The sequence below is a fragment of the Corylus avellana genome, chromosome ca10 (genome assembly GCF_901000735.1).
Source record: "Corylus avellana chromosome ca10, CavTom2PMs-1.0".
Taxonomy (NCBI): domain Eukaryota; kingdom Viridiplantae; phylum Streptophyta; class Magnoliopsida; order Fagales; family Betulaceae; genus Corylus; species Corylus avellana.
This window is the reverse complement of record NC_081550.1, coordinates 6,741,833-6,762,617: the sequence shown is the minus strand read 5'-3', so window position 1 is coordinate 6,762,617 and position 20,785 is coordinate 6,741,833. Positions and strand designations below refer to the sequence as shown.

General features: G+C 34.7%; 2 protein-coding genes across 2 annotated transcripts; one reads left to right on the top strand and one right to left on the bottom strand.

The window, feature by feature from the left end:
* The first annotated feature begins 332 nt into the window (after window positions 1-332).
* Window positions 333-6,656, top strand: LOC132163514 (protein argonaute 5-like). The gene is made up of 22 exons (XM_059573824.1): window positions 333-987; window positions 1,218-1,429; window positions 1,530-1,685; window positions 1,801-1,934; window positions 2,021-2,127; window positions 2,544-2,647; window positions 2,760-2,898; window positions 3,009-3,125; window positions 3,261-3,371; window positions 3,449-3,520; window positions 3,688-3,810; window positions 3,916-4,087; window positions 4,166-4,287; window positions 4,374-4,511; window positions 4,580-4,722; window positions 4,810-4,872; window positions 4,953-5,016; window positions 5,465-5,600; window positions 5,690-5,763; window positions 5,906-6,000; window positions 6,074-6,105; window positions 6,210-6,656. Exons 1-22 carry the CDS (start codon window positions 469-471, stop codon window positions 6,371-6,373), a joined length of 2,997 nt encoding a protein of 998 aa, XP_059429807.1. The 5' UTR covers window positions 333-468; the 3' UTR covers window positions 6,374-6,656.
* Window positions 6,657-9,911: 3,255 nt separating this feature from the next.
* On the bottom strand, window positions 9,912-16,622 carry LOC132164194 (aspartic proteinase 36-like). Its single transcript, XM_059574631.1, has 10 exons — window positions 16,169-16,622; window positions 15,530-15,662; window positions 15,167-15,417; window positions 14,842-15,069; window positions 12,409-12,571; window positions 12,182-12,255; window positions 11,987-12,083; window positions 11,273-11,339; window positions 10,702-10,773; window positions 9,912-10,416 (listed from the first exon to the last, which is right to left on the bottom strand). The coding sequence occupies exons 1-10, from the start codon at window positions 16,405-16,407 to the stop codon at window positions 10,256-10,258; spliced, it is 1,485 nt and encodes a 494-aa protein (XP_059430614.1). The 5' UTR covers window positions 16,408-16,622; the 3' UTR covers window positions 9,912-10,255.
* Between the last annotated feature and the right edge of the window lie 4,163 nt (window positions 16,623-20,785).

Sequence of the window (20,785 nt, the reverse complement as noted above, 5' to 3'; positions counted from 1 at the left end):
ATTTTCAGTAGTTTCAGTAGTGACTAATCATTTTTTAATGAATTAAATATTTTGTGAACCAAACGAGGCCTAAAAAAAGTAATTTATTTATTATGCATGTTTTCATTAAAAATAAAGTTAGTTATGGTATATAATTCTAATTTTGTAAATTAGAGAAGGAATCTCATTTTTAAATACAAACCCTAAAATGCCTGCTTCGAAGAAGGAGGAGGGTAAAAACGTCAGACACTAGCCGCCGTCTCGACTCCCACACCCATTGGCTCCATCCCATATTTCCACGTCCTTTCCTCTCACCAGATTTTTTGGTCTTTTACACATATATATACATGCTCTTGCCCATTTCCACGCTCTCACACACTCTCTGAGTCTCTGTCGTCGTTTGCTCTTGCCGGATCCTTATTGTATTTCATGCTGTCACTGTGTCGCCATCATCTACGCTCTGAGACTTCTTTTTTCTGCTAAGCCACAATGTCGCGTCGAGGTGGTGGTAGGCAACCTGATTCTCGCCGCGACCAGCCGTCTCCGGCGGGCGGGAGAGGCAGAGGCGGTGGTGGTGGAAGAGGTAGGGGTGGCGAAGGAGGCGGAGGAAGAGGCCGCGGTGGTCCTTCAAGCTACTCTGCGCCTCCTCAAGCCGCTTCTTTCCCGGAGATGCCTCGTCCGGCGCCTCCACGTCCGGCGGGTCCTCGTCAAACTGCACCTCCACCAGTCGCTTCTCCTGCTGGACCTCCTCCAGCAGCTCCAGCTTCATCGCATTCTTCTGCGCCGTCCAGCTCGGCTCCACCACCAGTTTCTACTTCCTCCACGGAGGATGCTCTGAACCGTGAAATCTCGGAGAAGCTGACATTGCAGGCTCCGGCGCCGCCGACGTCATCAAAGGCAATTGACTTTCCGAAGAGGCCCGGGTACGGGACAATCGGGAAGAAAACCTTTGTCCGAGCCAACCATTTTCTGGTGGAAGTCGCAGACAAGGATCTCCATCACTACGATGTGAGTTCTTCCCCTGATTTTTTTTTTTTTAAATATAAATATAAAATCGGTCATATTTTAAAGGTTTTTTGTTTTACAATTGCTTTCGAAAACATTTTTATTTGTCAGATTTATTTTTTCTTCATTACTTACTTCAGCGGCTCTGATATCTTAGTATTTTGGTTCGCAGATCCTTATTATGGTGGGATACAATTACATGATATGCGGTGTTGTTTTAATTTGAAATGCAGGTTTCCATCACACCTGAGATTACTTCAAAGAAAGTGAGCAGAGATATAATTAAACAGCTAGTGACGACGTACAAATCACATTTGGGTATGCGAAATCCTGCATATGATGGAAGGAAGAGCCTCTATACGGCAGGGCCATTGCCGTTTATATCGCAGGAGTTTGTTGTCAAGTTAGACAATGATGATCGTGCCTCCTCATCTGGTTCGACGAGGTATTTTTCATCTTTGTCTGTTGGAATTTATCCCATTTTTGTCGAATTTATTTTTTCAATTTTCATTTTATCTGAATCCTTTTCTCTGTCCGACGTGCAGAACCAGAAGGGAGCGTCAGTTCAAAGTGGCTATCAAGTTCGCTTCTAAGCCTGACATTGATCATCTTCGACAGTTTTTGAGCGGCAGGCAGCTGGATTCTCCACAAGAAACAATTCAAGTTCTTGACGTGGTTCTTAGAGCGGCACCATCAGAGCTGTAACCTAATTTTTTATTCTTAGAAATTTGTACATTTTGTTATCCTGGTATGTATAGATTGCCAAGATATAAAGTCCTCTTTTGCTTGTATTGACTTGTTTGATTTTGATTGTAGTTACACCGTCGTGGGGAGGTCATTTTTCGATCCTAGGTTGGGCGAACCGGGTGAGCTGGGTAATGGTATTGATTACTGGAGAGGGTATTATCAGAGTCTTCGTCCAACCCAAATGGGGCTTTCACTTAATATTGGTATTTCTTCCATCTATTCCTTTGGGTCTTTCAATAAGAAATGTATTAGTATTCCCTTGTTTTGACATTTGATTCTCTTATCGCAGATGTGTCCGCTCGTGCTTTCTATGAACCCATTTTTGTGACCGATTTTGTTGTAAAACATTTTAATTTCAATTTATCAAGGCATCTGTCTGATCAAGATCGGCTGAAGGTTATTTTTCCTAACTTAGGATTTGGCTTTATGATTTAAGATGGTGAACATGCATGTTGCATTCCAAAATAGTTTTTTGATAAATTATTTTCGAACTTTTCGAGAGATAAATGTTGGGTAGTTTTGATAAATGCCTACGCTTGTTTAAGAGAGCTTTGCTCTAGAGGCATATAATATATAAGGATAAATGGCCTTCTCTCTTGTTTCCTTTTATAATCATTGGCTGGATGGTGTCCCTTCCTATGCACTTCATATACTATGTTTTTCTTTTCAGCTATTTACTTGAGAAAGTTTTTGCTTACATTTGTTTGTTGACGCATGCATAAGTTGTTTCTTTTTTTATTTTATTTTTTCATTTTTTGTATCTGTTTCTTAAGTTTATGGAGCGATCCTCCTCTTTTCTTTTTGATTCCCAGATTAAAAAGGCACTGAGAGGAATCAAAGTAGAGGTTACTAATAGGGAGTTTTCCAAAAGTTACAAAGTCACTGGGGTAACAACCCAACCAACTGGCCAGTTAACGTGAGTCACTATGATTTTCTCCCTTACCACCTGTCTCTCTTTCTCTGCATTTCTTTCTGGTGTGTGCTTTTTTTTTTTTTGGCTGATTATTGTCTGATTTTTGATCCTATAGGTTTACTCTTGAAGACAATAATGCCAAAATATCAGTTGCTCAATATTATCGTGAGAAATATAATATTGTGCTTAAGAATGTGAATCTGCCTGCCCTCCAAGCTGGGAGTGATACGAAACCTATTTATTTGCCTATGGAGGTTGTCTTATTGCTTCTAGACAGTTTTTTTTTTGTTTTTTTTTTTCCTTTATTTTGTATGAGCATTATGTCTTTCATCTCAGTTTATGAAAGATTTTCTTTGTTTTGCAGCTTTGTAAGATTGCTGCCGGACAGAGATACTCTAAGAGATTAAATGAAAGACAAGTAACTAATCTTTTAAGAGCAACTTGTCAACGGCCTCAAGATAGGGAAGCGAGTATCAAGCAGGTATTTTGATGTTTTTAATTTGGTGATAAATTGTTTTATCTTTTTTTTTTTTTCAGTGTGGTTTCATTGAAAGAAGTTGAATGGAGACCTGCATGTGTCAGTAATGTTGTAATTGATTTTTCTCTTTTGTACAAGATGGTTAGGCGAAACAATTTTAATGGCAATTTGCTTGTAAATACGGAGTTTGGAATCCAAGTAAAGGAGGAACATCTATTGGTTGAGGCTCGAGTTTTGCCATCTCCAATGGTAATTTTTGGTCTGCTTTTGTTTGATCTCTTTAGGTATTCTTACGCCCAAATTTAATCTTACTCTCACTTTTGCAGCTTTTATATAATAATGGAGGGAGAGAACAAAGTGAACAACCTAGAATGGGACAGTGGAACATGATAAACAAGGTTAGATATTTTAATTTTGTAGTTGGTTGCTTGGTTCTAGCAAATTATTTTTGTTCTTTTTCACCTATCTATTAACAACCAGTAAATTGCTTTACATATAATTACAACTATTTTGGAATATGAAGATATTTTAACCTAGTCTATCCTTTGTGTTTCTGATATTGTAGAGAATGATCAATGGTGGTCGAGTGGATTTTTGGACTTGTGTGAACTTCTCTACGCGAGTGAATAGAGATTTTCCATTTGATTTTTGTGACCAATTGCTCAACATGTGCAGTAGCAAAGGAATGGTATGACTTCATCGATTAAATGATGACTTTTGATTGCATGATGTGCGGATACCCTTTGTGAATCTAAATAATTGACTTCGTGGATCCTTTTGAATATCTTGCTAGGCTTTCAACCCAAACCCTTTGATCCCCATACGATCAGCTCAGAGTCAACAAGTTGAGATGGCTCTCAGGGATATTCACAAGCAAAGTAGGGCGAAGTTTACAGAAATTGGACAGCCAGGAAAACAGCTTCAGCTGTTGATAATTATTCTGCCCGACTTCACTGGGTCGTATGGTGAGTACTTTAATTGGTGTTCCGACTTTGTGATAAGAACCAGTTTCTTTTGCTCAAAAGATTACTTGCTGTTGACAGGGAAAATTAAACGAGTCTGTGAAACAGAACTTGGTATTGTTACTCAATGTTGTCAACCCAAGCAAGCATCAAAGCTTAGTAAGCAGTATCTTGAAAATGTGTCCCTCAAAATCAATGTGAAGGTTTGTTTGTTCTATTTGATTTTAACTGATTCTAGTAAAATCTTGGGCTTTCAATTTTTGAACTAAGAGAAGTAAAACCTTTACAGGTTGGGGGGCGTAACACTGTGTTAAATGATGCAATTCATAGAAATATTCCTCTGGTGACTGATCGCCCTACGATTATATTTGGTGCGGATGTGACGCATCCCCAGCCAGGAGAGGACTCTTCTCCATCAATAGCAGCGGTATGTTCTTCATTTTTCTTGCCTTTGTTTAATTTAGTTGTATTAAATGGTTCAATTGATTGACACAGGTAGTGGCTTCAATGGATTGGCCTGAGGTCACCAAGTACAGAGGACTTGTCTCTGCACAGGCTCATCGTGAAGAAATTATTCAAGATCTCTATAAATCATCTCAGGATTCTCAAAGGGGCTTAGTTCATGGAGGAATGATTAGGTAGGAAGTTGACATGCATAGTTCTTTATTGCTGTTGTTGAGTTCTTTTTTTTTTGGGTCTCACCCATTATCCATTGCTCTTTGCAGGGAACTACTTATTGCATTCAGAAGATCAACTAATCAGAAACCCCACAGGATTATATTTTATAGGTAAAATTTGTTTTCAGTTATGAAAAAATTAAATATTTTTGTTCTGTCTTGTCTTTATATCAATTTGTTTTACTTGGCAGAGATGGTGTCAGTGAAGGCCAATTCAGTCAAGTTCTGCTTTATGAGATGGATGCAATAAGAAAGGTATTATAGATCTTGCAGTGAACTATGGAGTCACTGTATAGGGGGATACCAAGATGTGTCGAGACAAGAATGCCTGAATAGTTTGTAATGAGAAGGAACATATCATAAAGAGAAGTTTTGGAAATTGATGTGATTGATTGTTAGATTTGATTTAAATCTAATAGTGTTATGATTGATTGTTAGATTTGATTTAAATCCAATAGTGTTGCTTTCTTTTTTTTTTTTTTTTTTGGTATTGTATGTTGGTTTATTGCAACATTCTTTTATTTCTGAATGAATTGCTGCCTGAGCATTTCATGTACTTTATAATCACGAAAATCTTACATGTACAAGTCAAGTAACAATCATCAGTCATGTTTTCTATGTGATTGAATAAGTGTCTTTGTTGTTTTCTTATGTTGAGCATGATTAGTTTGATGCAGCTCTAATTTGTAAGACTTTCTTCCAGGCCTGTCGCTCACTTGAGGAAGGATATCTACCGCCTGTTACTTTTGTGGTAGTGCAAAAAAGACATCATACACGGCTTTTTCCTGCAGATCATAGAAGTCGTGATCAGACTGACCGGAGTGGCAATATTCTTCCAGGTTACTAAGTTTATCTCGGTGATCAATGATCATTTTTTTTTTTTGGGTTTCTTGAATGCCACTGATTTTGTTGAATCTCTAATGTATAGGTACTGTTGTCGATACCAGGATTTGCCATCCAACAGGGTTCGACTTTTACCTGAACAGCCATGCTGGAATTCAGGTAAAACTAGAGCCATTTAGTTGAATTAACTTTTGAAGCACTCTGTTTTGTGAGTTATGAATGGGTTCTTATGCATGCATACAGATATGTTGATTTGTAAAGTAATAATATGAATTTTCATTTGTATTGCTCGCACTTGTAGGGAACTAGCCGACCAACACACTACCATGTGCTGTATGATGAGAACAAATTCAGTGCAGATTCATTGCAGACGTTAACAAACAATCTATGTTACACGTAATTTCCTTTTGATACTCATTCGTTCTGTTTTCTGTGTTCTGTATTCTGTTACTCATAATGTCCTTTTCAGGTTTGCAAGGTGCACACGATCTGTTTCCATAGGTCTGATCTCCTCGCTTTTTCTTTTTCTTTTTTTGATTCCATCTAAATTAGCATTAAGTTGTTGATGCAATTTTAAACCACTGAAATGATATTTGCACATGCAGTGCCACCTGCATATTATGCCCATTTGGCGGCATTCCGGGCAAGATACTACATTGAGGGTGAGGCATCGGACAGCGGCTCTACAAGCGGGACTGAGGGCAGAGTGGAGTACCGGCCCCTTCCTGTGATCATGGACAACGTGAAGGATGTGATGTTCTATTGCTGAATCCGTCCGCCCTTTTGGTTGCTTGGTTTCTTTTGGATGTGATTACTCACGTAGTTAAGTAACTTTTTGGTAATACGCTCTTTTCTTTGCATCAGAATGAAAATGGAGTAAATGAATGATATGGTATAGTTTATGTTCGCAAGGCTTTTGAGATTTTGATTTTCTTTTTTGGTAATTGTCTTCACATTTGTGCAAGCTTTTGGCCATGTAACTTGCACATCTAAACAGTGGTTGTAATCGTGTTTATACTTAACACTTAAAAGGAAATCGAAATATTCTTGCCTGGGTATGTTTTATGATCCTTTTTATGTTTGAGCAGCAACTGCTAGCTTTGGCCTTGCTATGATTAGTGTTTTCTGTTCTGTTGACTAAACAATAAACCCTTGTTGAGAATCCCAAAACTGTTGGGTAATGTAAATGGTAATTGAAATTCCAATGATTTTAAATAAAATATTTCAAATAAAGTAAATATAAATGAAATTTTAACACATTGTAATGTTCACAGAATTTGCCTAGGACATGACTGTCAAATCACTTTGATCTCTTGTGTTTTTCTTAAGATTAACGTCATTTTTGGTACACATTCAAATTTTTAAGCAATTCGATTAGACCTTTTGCTTGAAACTTTTCACTTCATTTTGTTGTTCTTAGTGATTTCTCTCATTATCTTAATCAATTTTTGTATTCTACTTCCTTTTTCTTATCTTATATTCGAGAGGAAATATATTTTTGACTCTTTTGTTTTTTGGCTCTTAATAATATAATATATGATAAATTAATAGTTCACTTTCTATTTTCAAATTATGTAAATCCCATTTTAAATATGGGTTTATGCTACTATGTTATCAGTCCAAGTAAATGAGAAGGATATGGGCAAATTAGGCTCAAACTGTGTTGATCTGTTTTTTTTTTTTTTTTGGTACTCTTCATTTTCTGTAACATTTTAAATTTAAAATCCAAAATTGTAGCAAAATAATGCTTTGAAACTTCCATCCAATATTCACAGAACTTTATTTGTAGAAGCAAATCAAAACGCATCAGCAAAAGTAGATAGCTAGACGGTATCATGAATCTCTCCCTTCACATTAGTAATTTAAAAGAAACAGCTACAATCTTAAGGATATATATATATATATATAAAAGAGAAAAATTTATACATTTTTGAGGAAGGGAGAAGTAAATGAGAAAGAGAGCCCATATGGTCTGGACCATTTGTAAAATGGCCATTTTGCAGCTTCTAATCTCCAGCCGACACATTATCATTTTGAGAAAATTGCAAAAAACCAAAGTGAGAACAAAGACAGCAAATCAAATTGAAAAAAAAAAGGACCAATACCCTTGGCCACCAGACCCACAGCGTGGTCTCGCCAGACCCACACCGTGGGTCTCGCAAGACCATGCCAGTGTGACCCAGCTACTGGGTCACGGCCAGACTCAGCTGTGGGTCACCATCTTCGGCCCATTTTTCTGCAAAACTCAGCCTCAAAACCAAATTTTAATGCCTCAAAATTCGATTCTAATACCTTAAAACTTATTTTTTGATTCAAAACTAAGGCCTCGTTTGGTTCGCGGAATGTCTAGTCCATTGGAAAAGAATTAACTACTACTGAGAATAGAAAAGTATGGAATAGATTAGTTATTCTCATTCCTTTGTTTGATTGTATCGCTGGAATAGACTAATTAATCCTATTCCTTCGTTTGGTACAATGCAATATGTTGGTGAATGGAATCATATTGTGATCAAATTCCCTAAAATACCCTTATAATACAAATACAATTTATATTATTAAGGACTTTCAAATGCAATTATGCTACAAAACTATTTATATAAAAAAAAATATAGTTGGAGAAAACAGAATCAAACTCAATCTTGAAATCAAAAAAATATAGTTGGAGAATGTACAGAGAATCAAAAGAAATCAAAAAACAGATTATATATTTGTATTTTATAAAAAAATCTTGCAGATTCTGTATCTCCGTCAAAGAAAAGAAAAGGAAAAAAAAAAAAAAACTGAGAAAAAAGAGATACAAAGAAACAAATTTTTTTTTTTAAAAAAAAGGGTACATAAAGACAAAAACATAGAAACGGAGAGAAGAAAATTAGAGAGAAACGGTATAGAGAATCAAAAGAAATCAAAAAAACAGAATTAATAATAATAATAATAATAAAAATAATAAGAGAAACGATACAGAGAAGGAGACGGCATAAAGAAAAAAAAAAATTGTTTGCACTTGCAGAAAAACTGTACCAGAAGAATCAAAGAGAAAATAGAAAGAGATAGAAAAAGAGAGAACGAAATATAGAGATGGAGAAAAGAAAAACGGATATATATATATAGAGAGAGAGAGAGAGAGAGCGAGAGAGAGAGAGAAATATAGAAGAATCAGAGAGAGAACGAAATTTAATTCCACAAGTGGGGTTTTTTGTAGCAATTTATACAATTAATTTAATCATACAAGAAATGATTAGCTAAGCCACTCATTTTTGAGTGACTTAGCTAATCTTGTGTGTATGAGATTAGTAGTCCAATGAGAATAGACTATTCCTAGGAATAGAGTGTTACCAAACAAAGGACTAGCTATACCTAGTGTTAGCTAGTCCAATCCAAGGGTCTATTTCGCAAACCAAACGGGGCCTAAATCCTAGAGGGAAAGGTTAACCCTTTAGGAATTTTATCACCCTAAAGGAATTCACCGGAGACGGAAACACACTGGCCGTGACCCAGGCAGCAGACCCAGCCACCTGGGTGGCTAGGTCTGGCCGGCATGGGTTTGGCGTGACCCACGGCCAGCTTTTCAACAAACCCACGGGTCTTTTGTTTCTCTCTTTGAGTTCCAGCTTCTCCCGTGCTTCTTTCTCCCTCTCTCACAACATCTCTCTTTCTTTGTTAAATGACAAGGGGAAAGAGTAGTTGTCGGCAGAAGAAGAAGAAAGACGAAGAAAGAAGAAGAAACCCTTTAAAATCTAGTGTTTTAGGTTATAGGTTAGTTTTGTGCATTTTTTCTGCTTTAGGCTATGTGTCAATGTGTGATTGGTGGCTGTAAAAGTAGCCTTTTAAGGCTCATCCGGACCAAAGTTAAGGTCAATGAGAAATTGAAACTCACCAGGCCCTTCTCATGGTAAAACAAATTTTGTATATTTATCCTTTTCTTTTCACTTCTTTGCTTTAATCAAACAACTAAACCAAGCCATATCATTGGAGTCATTGCCACCACTCAAAAGAAATCACTTAAGATAGAAGAATATTTTAAAAATCAATTATTAAATCCACCATACTATAAAAAATGAATTGCTTATTGATAACAGTAATTCAAAAAATCATTGTATTTGAATTATATTAATGACCCAACTAAACTTGCCTGTAGAAACAATATTGCAGGAACAACAATATATACACATATACACACCAAAATCATAATGTTCTATTTTCCTTTTTGTTTTCTCTTTCCTCTGCATTCAATATGTCAATGATGAAGACAAGTGTATTTTGATCATCTTTGCTTTCTCTGTTAAGATAATTGAAAGGGGGAGCAAGGGGGACATTGAAAATTGCTTCATAGTTCAGGAGGTGTATAAGTGAAGTTGTCTCTAAAGAATATGTTACAGAAGTAAGAAAAATGAAAAGTTTGTGTGTATCAAATATTCTGCTATGAAACCAATAATCCGTGTGAATGAGATTTACAAATGCTGCCAAAGGAAGAACGTGTAATTCTAGGAGGCTGATGAAGAAATATTCAGCAGCCACAAAACCTACTGCAAACTGTGCTGCAAAGCAACAATCTAAATTCTAACAGTAAAACAACATTAGGCATTGCCGATTGTTAGAAATATAAACCGGCAACGAAAGGTAGCCTCAGAAGTCACACCTTTCACATTGTATGCTACAAAAACAAGAAGCTGCCAAGCAGTGATATGTGCATTAGGAAAGCAATCATGCTTATTGCTAGCTCCTTCCGTAGTGAGCTGCTTTCACTTACTTCCCCAGGATTGACAAATTCCTTCTGACCACTTGTACTTGCAGAGACATTTACTGACGTCGAACCTAATTTGATAAATTCAAACACCAGGGGATTAGAATTCAAACATGCATAAACTCAATTAAGTTGGAGGGCATTTGGACAACAGGGAGTAATCCTTGCATTTTTTTTTTTTTTTTCCCACATCGCATTTGAACAAGTCAATATGCTTTTCATAATCTATAAATCATCAACAGATGACCAAAGCATTGATTTATAGAACCATTTTGTGTTGTTCTTTACTGCAATATATGTTATTTTCTTCTCATGTGATGTCCAAAGGCCATTTCAGAAAGGATATTGAAACTCACAGTCATAGCTAGCCCATCCAATCCGTTGACCAGCCAAATCATAAACAAATATTTTGTCTTTTAGAACAAGGTCTGCAAAAAGAAATAGTGTGTTGTTATCTTAAAGCACAATGGTTATCTGAAAAGTAAGAAATAAATCAGTTCAAGCACACAGTACTAAAAAAGAAGATTTAGAGTAACTACTGTGATTCTAACAAATCGAATGTGAAACCAAACTAGGAGTAGCCCCAATTGGAGAAAAAGAAAATGAAAATGAAGAAAAGAAGGAAATTGTCCAGTGACATTCAGAAGCCAAATTAGAACAGCAGATCCAGGATCATGTTAAGCACTTAAGCTTTCAGTGATCCAAAAAAATAATATCAAGGAAGTTAGATTCTATAAACAAAAACCTCATGCAAAATGGTGTCTACTAGGATCTAAAATGAAAACAATATCTGTCAAAACAAACATAATTGATTTTAAGGTTTCAGGAAAAGTCCAAGTTTTCATTATTTGACAGAATATGAAGATTTAAATCAGTGGCTTTAACATAATTATCAATTAAAGCAAAGTTTCCGGTCAGTCTTTATACCTCCTAAAATTGTTATCCCTTGACCCTGTATTTTCTGTAAGCCAAAGCACCAGACTGCAGAGTTACCCTGTAAAAGGAAATTCACCAAAGTTAAAGAATAAAACTATGAAGCCATCGTTCTTCATGTTGTGATAGAAACAGAGCTATGTATTGGGAATGCTACTGAGCTTCATAGCTTGTTTGGGTTATTTCTACTAGGCAAAACAGACCACTGCCAATGGTTGGATGGCAATAGTACAATCAATCAGAGTAGGAGCAGCATTTATACTAGGAAATGGTCAGGCAAGACATTATTTAAGAAACCAGTAATACTAGAGAATCTTCAATGTGTAATAGGAACAACTTGAACGCAAACAGTACAGTCAAGGAGGGTTAGTGCAGGATATCAAATCTGGTATTGCAATATTCCTGAAGTCAATAATGGATTTATAAGTGAGAATAGCAGGGAAGTTGCATTACATAGATGCACTCTAAGTTTCCCGCTTAATTGAATAATGGAAAAAATTGGTTGACTAGTCACAGTTGACATTCTACATGTGCTTTTAAATGCATGAAATAGAACAAAGAGAGCCAAATAGCCAAGCACATGGAATCATTGGAAGGATTGTTCAACTGAATAGGCAACTTGCAACCCACTTCAACTCACCGGTATATCCAGACTAGCCCACAACAATTGAAAAGGTAGAAAAAAAAAATCAAAACTTGAAAACTCACAACTGAATTTTGTTGTAAGAGGTAGTCCTGAGGTCTTAGATTCATTGATACGCCACCAGCGAAGTTTAAGCTAACTTGGGGAAATACATCATTGACACTGAACACAAAGTAAAGATTCATTTCAGAGTTAAGATCGTCTGAAAAGACTAGCATTCAAGGAAGAAGGAACTGAGATGATATAACCCAAAACTGAACCTGGTGGTAACTAAATAACACTGATTTCCCTTGGAAATAACAGGTTGCACAGATTGTGAAACAGCATTCGTTATCTGCAGGTCAAGAAAATAACATGCTTCAAAGTTTTTTCAAAATACTTGTATTATCATTCTTGACAAAAAAAAAAAAAAAAAGCTTCAAATATTTCCCATAATCATTCCAAATAGAATGGTTAAACACTGAGAGTTTGCTCAAAAGAAACATACAGCATTGACAAAAGGATCATAAGCTTCTTCTGCAAGGTATGCCAAAGTTGTCCCGGAGTCAACTATGGTTCCTTTGCCGCTTGATGTTGCAAACACTGCTGGATCAATGGATAACATTTGGCCGTTGACAGAAATGCTCTGCAGATTCAAATTATAATGAGGCCTGAAATTTAAAACAGACAAGTGATCAGTCAAACTGCTGCAGTCAAGTTTTATATGATCTAATTTTCAGAAGCATCTATTACAAAACAAAAAGGGAAAAGATCCCGCTCAGGGGCAAAAGGGAGAGGAGGGGTGTATCCAAAAAACTTTGTAATATCAGATTTCAAATAAAACTTATCATGTACAGCAAGCTATTCAACATGTAAAAGAATTGAAATGTTCAGGAGACCTAAAGGTTCTACATATCTCTACAAAAAATTTTCCTTAAGAACTATTTTTCCCTCTTTTAGGCACTGTTTTAGCATTTGACTAATTGGATTTATTTTATATAGTTTTGGCCTCTTGATCCAATTTTGTATCTAATTTAAGTTTCGCCTCTTCAATAGCAAGAAAGATGAAGACAAAGACATAAACTGCAGAATCCTCTGCCAACAAGGAGCGCTAAATATGAGCTCTCCATTGGCCTTTAACTCAAAAGTTCCCACAAACTAACGCCAATAAGTTCATTGTCAAACTTAAGAGGAACCGCAGATACTCAGATAAAAATGTCAAAAAAAGAGAGAACTGTAAATTGATCAAGGATTTTACTCCTGCAGCTCAAGAATAGCTACTTAATTTTCAAAGCATAGTAGCTCAAGTTACACTATTTCAGAGTACTCCTTTTGGGGTGAGTTTGGAGCTTATTCTAAGTAGGCTTCATCTACTTCTCTCCTATATTACTTCACCAGAAAAAAGAAACACTTTTAAGCTTTGAACTTGAAACTAGCGTATGAGTTTTGCTTGTTTAGGGTGGTGAATGAACTTGTAGAAGTAAATTAAGAATCTGAGGTAAAATCGTTTGTGCTATCCGTGTTTGTTAATCTTGCAACCCTAATTATTTATAGGTATCTTTGCCTTTTGACCTAATAAAAATTAGTTTGGAAGTTTTGAGTTTGACTCTGACGGGGATTTTTAAAAACTGAGATCTCGCTCCAAGTATCAGCCGGTTTGGTTAATTAACACGCAAAATAGAAAGGCCAAGAGAGAGCTGGTACATTAAACGGCCGATGTAAACAAATTATGAGATCAATTAAAGAACTTGAACCTATTCCAGTAGCTTAATTAAGGAGAAGAAATTGCCTCTGATTCCTAGCGATTAATGACTATGATATCATATATGTTACTTTCCAAAATCGGAAGGTAAGGTTATTGAACCACTGTTTCAAGAATGTTGTGGATTAATATTCTTATTCATAGTAACTACTAGGGGTCTAATAATAGAGGTATTTTAGGATTAAAATACCTTAGGATAATATGTTATCTTTATAGATAACATTAGATTATGGATTAGAATATAAATATTAGAGATAAGTAATATCATTAGAATAGTTTATTTTACTTAGTCTTTTATTTTCACTATGCATTGTAATTGTCTATTTAAAGACATCAAGCTCATTAATAAAAGAATCAGAGAATTAATCCAAAATCTAAAAGGTATAGGTTCCCTTAGAATCTAAGGTATAGGTTCCCTCAGAGATTGGTTGTTTTCTACCCCGGTTGTTTTCTACAACAATAAACGATCCAGACTTGAGCAACAAATTTCTAGTCTCATGACTATGATTGAAAGCTTTATAAGGATTTCCAGAACAGATACTCAAACTACCAAGAAATTGGTCATTCGATCCCATCTTCTTCAAATATGTGAACAATATCTTTTTCCCTCACAAATTTGCAATGACCATGAGACCATTTTCCCTTTTTTCAAACATAAACTTAAGATATTTAAGCAACACGGCACTCAAAGTTGTGATATGCTAATCCCTTATACCTTAAAATTTGGTCTCACCACAATGTGCAAAATCTAAGAATTTAAGCTTTTCAGTTTCAGAAATAAAAATTAAAGAGTATTACCAACGATCCATATAACAAGATCACCTCAAAGTATCACAAACTCAAAGGAAGGGGACAAGCTTATAAAACTGTCAAGAATCACAAGAATGAGAAAGCACTATTGATCACAAACTACAGAACAGTTACCTATTGCAATTCTTTTATTTAGTGAAGCTATGAAAAGTCAAACGGGCAATGTAGTTTAGATTAAAAACTATAAAACTACTTACCAAAAAGAACCTATAAGAGAAATTTGTGAAAATACGTGAAGAAGCCTAATGAAAACCTATAAACTGTTACTTTCATAAAATTTACAACTAATCACATTGCACTCAACATAACGCCCAGTAAAAAAAAATTATTTTTGAGATTTTGCAGATTACTTCCAAGGAAAGAACTTACTGTGATGGGACAAGTGGAGTGTAAACTATACCAGGCTCTATGATTTCCCCGAATACCAGTATACCTCCACCGACATCATCCCCTCTCAAGCAGTGGGAGAATACATTTGGTGCTACTCCCTGTGAAGAAAGTTGTGAGATGACAGACATTTGCTGTTGCCCAAACCCGAAAATCCCATCAACTGCTCTATCTGACTTTGTCAAGTCTCCTGTCTGTGTGTTGCTACACCTGTTTCATAATCCAACATCTGAGGCAATGACTTCCAACTTCAAATCAACAGACAAAATAACATAATCTTAGGCATGAAAAATTCATGATGCCTCACCCAAAGACAATGGGAGCCGAAGAATTCGTGGTCACCGAGCCCCCAAGAATCGTGTTGAAATTCAATAAGTCGGATACATAATAGCCGGATGTCCCACTGCCATCTCCATATTGAAATGTGTATGCACACTGATTGTTCTGAACAGAACAGATGGCATCTGACGATTGAAGTCCAGTACTGCATCTTCGGTCTGAACAAGAGACCAATGAAGCTGTTGATGAGCTCCCAGGATCAAAGAAATTGAGCTGAATCTGGAGGAAAAGCAAGCAATGGTATTGAAAATTCATAGCACCATATTGCGCCTATTGTTTAAAGAAAGCTACAGGACTTAAAAGAAAGAATATGGATAAGGAAAATAGATACTTTTTGGAGCCCAGTCGATTGGGGGCAACCACTGCAGGAGCTACAACTGACCCACAGAACATCACTTCCTGTATCAATCTGCACATGGAAGTCTCTTGGAGGAGAACCCAGTTGGACTATCGTATAATAAAGCCTGTAACAAAGGAACTAATGAATCAAATTTTGACCAAAATAAGGAATAAAACTAATCAAAATACAAAAATAAATACTCCAAATGATTCCAGAGGAACCCAGAGAACAGGAGGCAAAGCAAAATGAAGATAAAGAAAAAGAAAAACCAAACATTGAACATCAAAAGACACACAAGAAAAGAAAAAAGAAAACGGATATAATAATAGTTGAGTAAACAAGAAATTTCTAACACAATAAATAAGAAGCAGATAAAGAAACGTTAGGAACAAACGTTGAACATCAAAACCCATATAAACAAAAACCGACAAAAGAAAACTACTTAAAAATGAAAACCCATATTCCAAAATCAATCAAAAGCCACAGAAGATCTAAACTTTCCCCAACACTATCACATCAGAACCAAAAAAAAAAAAAAAAACCCATAATTCAAATCTAAAATCATTAAAAAAAAACAAACAAACAAACAAACACACACACACAAATATATAGAGTCGACCATAGAATTACCCAACGTGGAACGGATCGTAGGTACCCTCGACGGGGAAATCGATGACACCGTTGGAAGAAGACTGCAACATTCTTCCATGCCTGGCCATGTCCCGAGCCCTGAGCTGACTCAATTCAACTCGTTGGCCCACCGGAAAGGCTCTCTCCAGCTTCAGCGTCGCTGAAAAACCGCCCAGCACCAAAGCAGCCGGCAACAGCGCCACCGCAATCAGAATCCCCGCCAGAACACTCGCCGCCATTTCTCGCAGCTCTCTCTCTCTATAAAGTTGTCTCCCAATGAAAGACACTAATATATAACAAATATACAAGTAAAAAAAAAAAAAAATCGCCTCAACGGCTAAATTCAGGAGATAAACAAGTACATGTTCTTCTCCTAATTCATCCTTTTTCCATTCTCCAAGGCAGAAGTGCTCGAGAGAGAAAGAAAAGGTACAAACCGACAGGCGATAACAGAAGTTTCAAAAAAATTGGGTTTGTGTTTACGTTATAGCACGTCTTTATTCTTTTATAGAGAAATGCTATATATATATATATATATAATTTTTATTTGCTTTTAAACGTTTTTTTTTTTTTTTTTTATGTGGTTCAGTGGTTGAGTTGTGAGAGCATCCTCGTGTTTTCCTGTTGGGTGAAGTGCACAAATCAATCATGCGCGTACATGCAACGCGCTTCTCGTCTTTCAGTAAGGCGCGTGTGATGATACATAGGTGAGAGGTTCCAGAACTTGAAAGCCCTCTGACTTCTGCTCATTCAGTTGCTCTTGTTTCCTAATTCTGATTGCTTTAGTTAATACATATTTATATTTATATATAATAACCAAAGAAAAATTAAATATATATAATTATATAAGTATGATTCTCAACGGCCATATTGTTGAACAACCACAGTTCAAATTTTGCTAATATATATTTTAAACAATATTTGTAGTACTAAAATTGTAATTCAGGGGTTTTACCATCCTAATTTTAGTAGGCATGAAATTAAATATATGTATATATACCAAAAATTTAGTGGTATATATATATATATATATATATAGTGTCAAGACAGAGATATATATAAGATTATGAGAAGTGTTAGGGAGTCAAACAAATGAACTCAGAAAAATTTTTAAACTGACGTGGTAGATCGTGAATAGCAGACAAGGGAGAAAGAATTGCATTTTTTAATAAAAAAATCCTTGCCACGTCAATTTAAAAATTTTTCTAGGTTCATTTGTTTGGCTTTATAGCACTTATCTAAGATTATATATGTTAACCATAACACAACTCATTTAATTAAAAAGGTTAGACCCCACAAAACTAATTCGCTAATTTCGTGTCGGGTTTACCGCTTACTAACGTCCATTTTTTTTTTTTTTTTTAAAGAATTATAATAAATGTTGTAATGCCTAATGTCATACTAAATCCAAATTCCTAAACCACTAGCTAGCCGGACCTGTTAAAGCATTCAATAATGCATCCATCCTATTCCTATACCACAAAAAGCTATAGGGTGGTTTTGGACACGTCATATGGTGCCATATTTAATATAGTATAAAGACAAGGGTCAAAATGCTATCTATTTTTTTTATTGATTGATTCATTTCAACCTCCATATCCATCTTCAATAAATATATATATATATATATATATATATATATAAAAGGAATGATACAGCCTCAACTTATGGTCAACTTAGTCCCAAGTTAGGGTCAACTTGAGACCAACTTTTTTCTTATTTTTTAATTTAAAAAATAACAAAATTAAAAATTAAAAAAATTTCTGAAGCAATAATTTTTTCTTTTGGTCCTTCTTTTATTTGATATTTTTTAAAAAAATAAAAATTATATTTTTATTCATAATAATGACCAATTTTTTTTTAAAAAAAATGGTCATTATTATGAAGAAAAATACAGTTTTTATTTTTTTTAAAAAAAAATACCAAATAAAAGAGAGGCCAAAATAAAAATTATTGCTTCAGAAAATTTTTTAATTTTTAATTTTGTAAAAAGTTTATGAAGCAAAATACAGTTTTTATTAAAAAAAAATAAACCAAAATAAAAATTATTGCTTTAGAATTTTTTTTTCATTTCTAATTTTGTTATTTTTTAAATTAAAAAATAAGGCAAAAGTTAGCCTAACGTTGGGCAAAATAATTATACCTTTAGCATTTTCCTATATATATATATATGCTAAAAGCTTCATTAATAAACATCAAAGAAACTTAAGATTTAAACAAAAAACAGTAATGATTTTTTTTTTTTTTTTGGGGGGGCTGTGGATGAATGTGCTTTGTTAATGATTTCAATCGTGGAATCATTGCATGGGCGCACATTCCTTATCATAATGTATGATGATTAGTTTTTGAATAAAGTGAAAGTACAACTAGTACATGGAATCATACGGATTGATGTATTGAATTTGATGCAATGTGTGTTTTTTTTTTTAAAATTTTTTTTAGCGATTTGTTTTAAATTAAACTGTTCATAATGTGTTTGGCAGTAGAAGGTCGACCACCCAAAATGGCCAATTTTGGGGATGGTCTAACCACTTCTTTAACCAAATTAAAGAGGCTGAACCATCCCTAAACCACTATTTTAGAGGTGATCTAAACCACTATTTTAGAGGTGATTGAACCACCTATAGCCAAAAGAGTGGTTCAAGGACAAAACCATAGAACTTATCTCACTTTTTATCTTTTTGGCATTATAACATGAGAAATGATAAAAATTGTTTTCTTAATCTATCTTTCAATTATCTCTGTATAGTGAATTGGTGAATTCATCATTGAACGTGTGAGACCCACATCAGTCAATAAATCTAATGATCTATTGAATTTACAAAAAGAGATAGTTAAGAGAATAATACATAATTGCCAAGTTTTGTTGGTCCACAAAATATATATATTACAATACCTTAAGGGCATGTTTGGTACACAAAATTGTAATTCTTGTAAGAAACTAGAAAAAGAAGTTTCAATTACTAGAAATATAAGGAGTTAAAATGGAATGACCATTCATATTCTTGCCAACACATATGATTCTCTCATTACAATTGAATCAAAATTCATAAAATATCAAATATTTATAAATAATAACAATTACATGTAAAAAAAATTAACTACAAAACATTCTTTGCCACCTTAGCGTAACACTAGGGGTAGACAAGACAAGACAAGACAACCCCGACGAGCTTCGGGGGTGGTCGATACCTGTAGAATGTTTTGCGTTAATTTTTTAAAAATTTTTTATATAAATTTAAGATTTGCAGAAAAGATTAACTAAATAAGAAATAATCATTGTATTCTAGAAGTTCTATTTTTTATTCTGAAAATGGCCTACATGGAATCTGAAACCGAGTCATACATACAAGCATCAAAGGTAGGAAATAGATAGATCCCTGCAATTACTTGTCGGAATAAATTGAACAAAGACTTTGACCGATCATGCTTTTATTTTATTTTATTTGAGAAAAAGAAGAAGAGGGGCCCTGGTGGCCAATGGCCATTGCTCCCCAAAACCTTCCAAATTCCCACTCTTCTTTTCTTCGAAATCGGGCAAAATGACCACTTTAGTCTTTAGCACACCCCAATGCACAATTATTTCTTCACATTCTACTTTCCCATGCCCGGTTCTCAAAAGTAAAAATAGTCCACGTGTTTCATTTCAATGCCTTTTTCTTTCCATAAAATAATTGACAAAAGAAAAGGTCACCCAAAAATGAAAAGAAAAAGATAAATGATTAAAGCCAAAGCTGATGAAAGTGATGAGGAATGAGCTTGCCTTTTCTTTTAAATGACTATAATCTCCCCTCACTCCTATCTGCATAAACCGCGTATTTTCGCGAAGTTGAGGGGAGGACATGCTTGACATTATTGTGACTGTGAGGGGTAGGGTGGAGAAAGAGAAGAAGTGGTTTCATTTCCCGAGGCGGCAACTTTGACGGGCAGCCGCAAGAGGAATAGACTCGGGCAAAGTACTGACCCGCCACGGACGGCCACCCCCACCATTATAATATTAAATAATAATCTTTTTGTTTGAATTATTTTTGTTTTATTATTTATATTTCATCATCTATATCTGCGGACTGTGGATGATTGACGAATCGTCCACGCTATTCTACTCTTATTATTAATATTTTATTTATAGATTAAATTCACTTTATTCCTTTAATTTTTAAAAATATTTTAATTCAAACTTCAATGTGTTTAAAAATTGGTTGTACTCCTTAATGTTTTAAAAAATTTTAATTTAGACCCTTAGTTATAAATTTTTGTCTAATTGAACAGAAATCATTCTAGAAATTTTGATGCTCTCTATTTTAATTTTGTTTTTATTAAAATTTATAAAATTACATAATTACTCTCAATTTTATAGATTGTAATGAGTATCAAAATTTCACGTGAGATGCACCTGGGTTAATTTTTGTCTAATTAGACGGAAATTAGTAATGAAAAGTCTGAATTAAAAATATTTGAAACATTAAAAGATATATTACCAATTTTTAAATATTAGAGTTTAAATTAAAAAACTTTAAAAACTTTAAGGGGTAAAGTAAAATTTTCCTTTATTTATTGAATAAGAATCTATATGCAACACAATAATTTTTTTTTTTTTTTAAAAAAAAATGGAAATGA

Coding starts and splice junctions, on each gene's coding strand:
- LOC132163514 (XM_059573824.1), top strand. CDS start 469: ATGTCGCGTCGAGGTGGTGGTAGGCAACCTGATTCTCGCCGCGACCAG. Junction 4,088..4,165: donor CGACTTCACTGGGTCGTATG/GTGAGTACTTTA, acceptor TGCTGTTGACAG/GGAAAATTAAACGAGTCTGT. Junction 5,764..5,905: donor ACAGCCATGCTGGAATTCAG/GTAAAACTAGAG, acceptor TCGCACTTGTAG/GGAACTAGCCGACCAACACA.
- LOC132164194 (XM_059574631.1), bottom strand. CDS start 16,407: ATGGCGGCGAGTGTTCTGGCGGGGATTCTGATTGCGGTGGCGCTGTTG. Junction 12,572..14,841: donor ACTCCACTTGTCCCATCACA/GTAAGTTCTTTC, acceptor TTTAAATTTCAG/GCCTCATTATAATTTGAATC. Junction 12,084..12,181: donor TGTTATTTAGTTACCACCAG/GTTCAGTTTTGG, acceptor CTTTGTGTTCAG/TGTCAATGATGTATTTCCCC.